This window comes from Hyperolius riggenbachi, chromosome 5 (assembly GCF_040937935.1).
Source record: "Hyperolius riggenbachi isolate aHypRig1 chromosome 5, aHypRig1.pri, whole genome shotgun sequence".
Taxonomy (NCBI): domain Eukaryota; kingdom Metazoa; phylum Chordata; class Amphibia; order Anura; family Hyperoliidae; genus Hyperolius; species Hyperolius riggenbachi.
In genome coordinates, this window is record NC_090650.1 from 422,565,913 (window position 1) to 422,567,895 (window position 1,983).

At 40.8% G+C, this 1,983-nt stretch overlaps 1 protein-coding gene across 1 annotated transcript; it reads left to right on the forward strand.

Moving 5' to 3' along the window:
* Nucleotides 1-1,189: 1,189 nt before the first annotated feature.
* Nucleotides 1,190-1,570, forward strand: LOC137519462 (histone H2B 1.1-like). Its single transcript, XM_068238417.1, has one exon. The coding sequence runs from the start codon at nt 1,190-1,192 to the stop codon at nt 1,568-1,570; it is 381 nt and encodes a 126-aa protein (XP_068094518.1).
* Nucleotides 1,571-1,983: the final 413 nt, after the last annotated feature.

Consider the following 1,983-nt stretch of genomic DNA (forward strand, 5'->3'; position numbering starts at 1 on the left):
AGATTTATTAATCGAAAACAAAGAAAAGTGCTTGATGTTTCAGGACATCCGATTGAAATTAAAAAATTGGTGAAAAATTGGATCTTTTAATTATAAGGTGTGTGGTCACCTTTAGTCTCTTATTCATTAAACTTTTCTCATGTTTCTTCGCTTGATATGTTTTATCAGGTTATCTATATAGTTCTTGGTCAGCAGGATATACAAAGAAAAAACAGTTCTCTGTGTAACACTTAATAAATATGTATTGCAAATGTGTGTACAGTGTGTGGAGAGATTCAATCAGATAGATCCTTCCCTGATCAGATAATGATCTTAGAGGGATCTATCTGTTGGCCAAATCAACCAGTGTATCTCCAGATTTACTGTGCCAGCTTGTAATTGCTTTGAATTTAGAAGAACATTTTCAAGTGCTTGTTATTTTCAATGTAATAGGTTAATTAAAAAGAACAGTCAGAGCCCTGAGAAGTTACGTTTTTATCATGTTTGTGGTGCTTTTTTTTACTAATTTAAGCAATTCAGAGTTCATGCTAAAGTAGCTTTCTTAAAATGTTAACATTCCTTATTAATTACCGTGATTAAGATTAATTGGTGGCTGGATAGTGTACTGGTTAAGGGCTCTGCCTCTGATGTAGGAGTCCTGGGTTCAAATTTTGGTTCTTCCTATTCAGTAACCCAGCACCTATTCAGTAAGGAGTTCTTTGGGCAAGACTCCCTAACTCTGCTACTGCCTACTGAGTGTGCTCTAGTGGCTGCCTCACAAGCGCTTTGAGTCTGACAGGAGAAAAGTGCTATACAAAAAAAGTAATTATTATTATTATTAATGTTTAACACCTTAACAGAGGTTTCTAAGACAACTCTTTAAATAGATTACCTGGGCAAAAAAAAAATTGTTAAACATGCAGTTGGGTGGGCAAACAACTCAATGATAAAATGAAAGGGAATAATCATAGTTTTACTTTTAATTTCCTCCTTTAAATTTGAAGGGTTTTTTTTTTAATAGGGGTTTTGGTTTGCCACAACCCAATCAACCGTTCTAGTCTCATTTTCTTAAAAGAAATATACAGCAAAATAGACATTACAGTAATTCACAATGGTCTGAAAAGTCCATTTTGATACAATGTGTAGGTATTGAATATGAGCAGCAGGATTGTGTCTCCGCACTCTGCAGAGTTACTGAGAATCCGCAGCAATGCCTGAACCAGCCAAGTCCGCCCCGGCGCCCAAGAAGGGTTCTAAGAAAGAGGTGAGCAAGACCCAGAAGAAGGACGGTAAGAAGCGCAGGAAGACCAGGAAGGAGAGCTACGCCATCTACGTGTACAAGGTGCTGAAGCAGGTGCACCCCGACACCGGCATCTCCTCCAAGGCCATGAGCATCATGAACTCCTTCGTCAATGACATCTTCGAGCGCATCGCCGGGGAAGCTTCCCGCCTGGCTCATTACAACAAGCGCCACACCATCACCTCCCGGGAGATCCAGACCACCGTCCGCCTGCTGCTGCCGGGAGAGCTGGCCAAGCACGCCGTGTCCGAGGGCACCAAGGCCGTCACCAAGTACACCAGCGCCAAGTAATCTCTCCGATACCGATCATAACCCAAAGGCTCTTCTAAGAGCCACCCACAAAAAAATAAATAAATAAATAAATAAAAAAAAAAAGAATATGCGCAGCAGATTTCCTTAAAATCTTTCAGCCATTTTGAAATAAAAATTAGGACTTTTTTCTAAGAATTGTTCACAAATTTATGAGTGCTTATAAAAGGAATATTTTACTCTATCAAAGATTTATTCAGGATCTGTCTTTTCAACTTCATAAAGCTTTTCCTAAATGCCATCACTTAAAGTGAACCTAAAGCCAGGCAAAAAAAATGAGATGAACTCACCTGGGGCTTCCCTCAGCCCCCTGCAGCCGATATGTGCCCTCGCAGCCCCGCTCCGATGGTCCAGGACCCGCCGGCGAACACTTCCGGTTTGGCCGTCACCGGCCG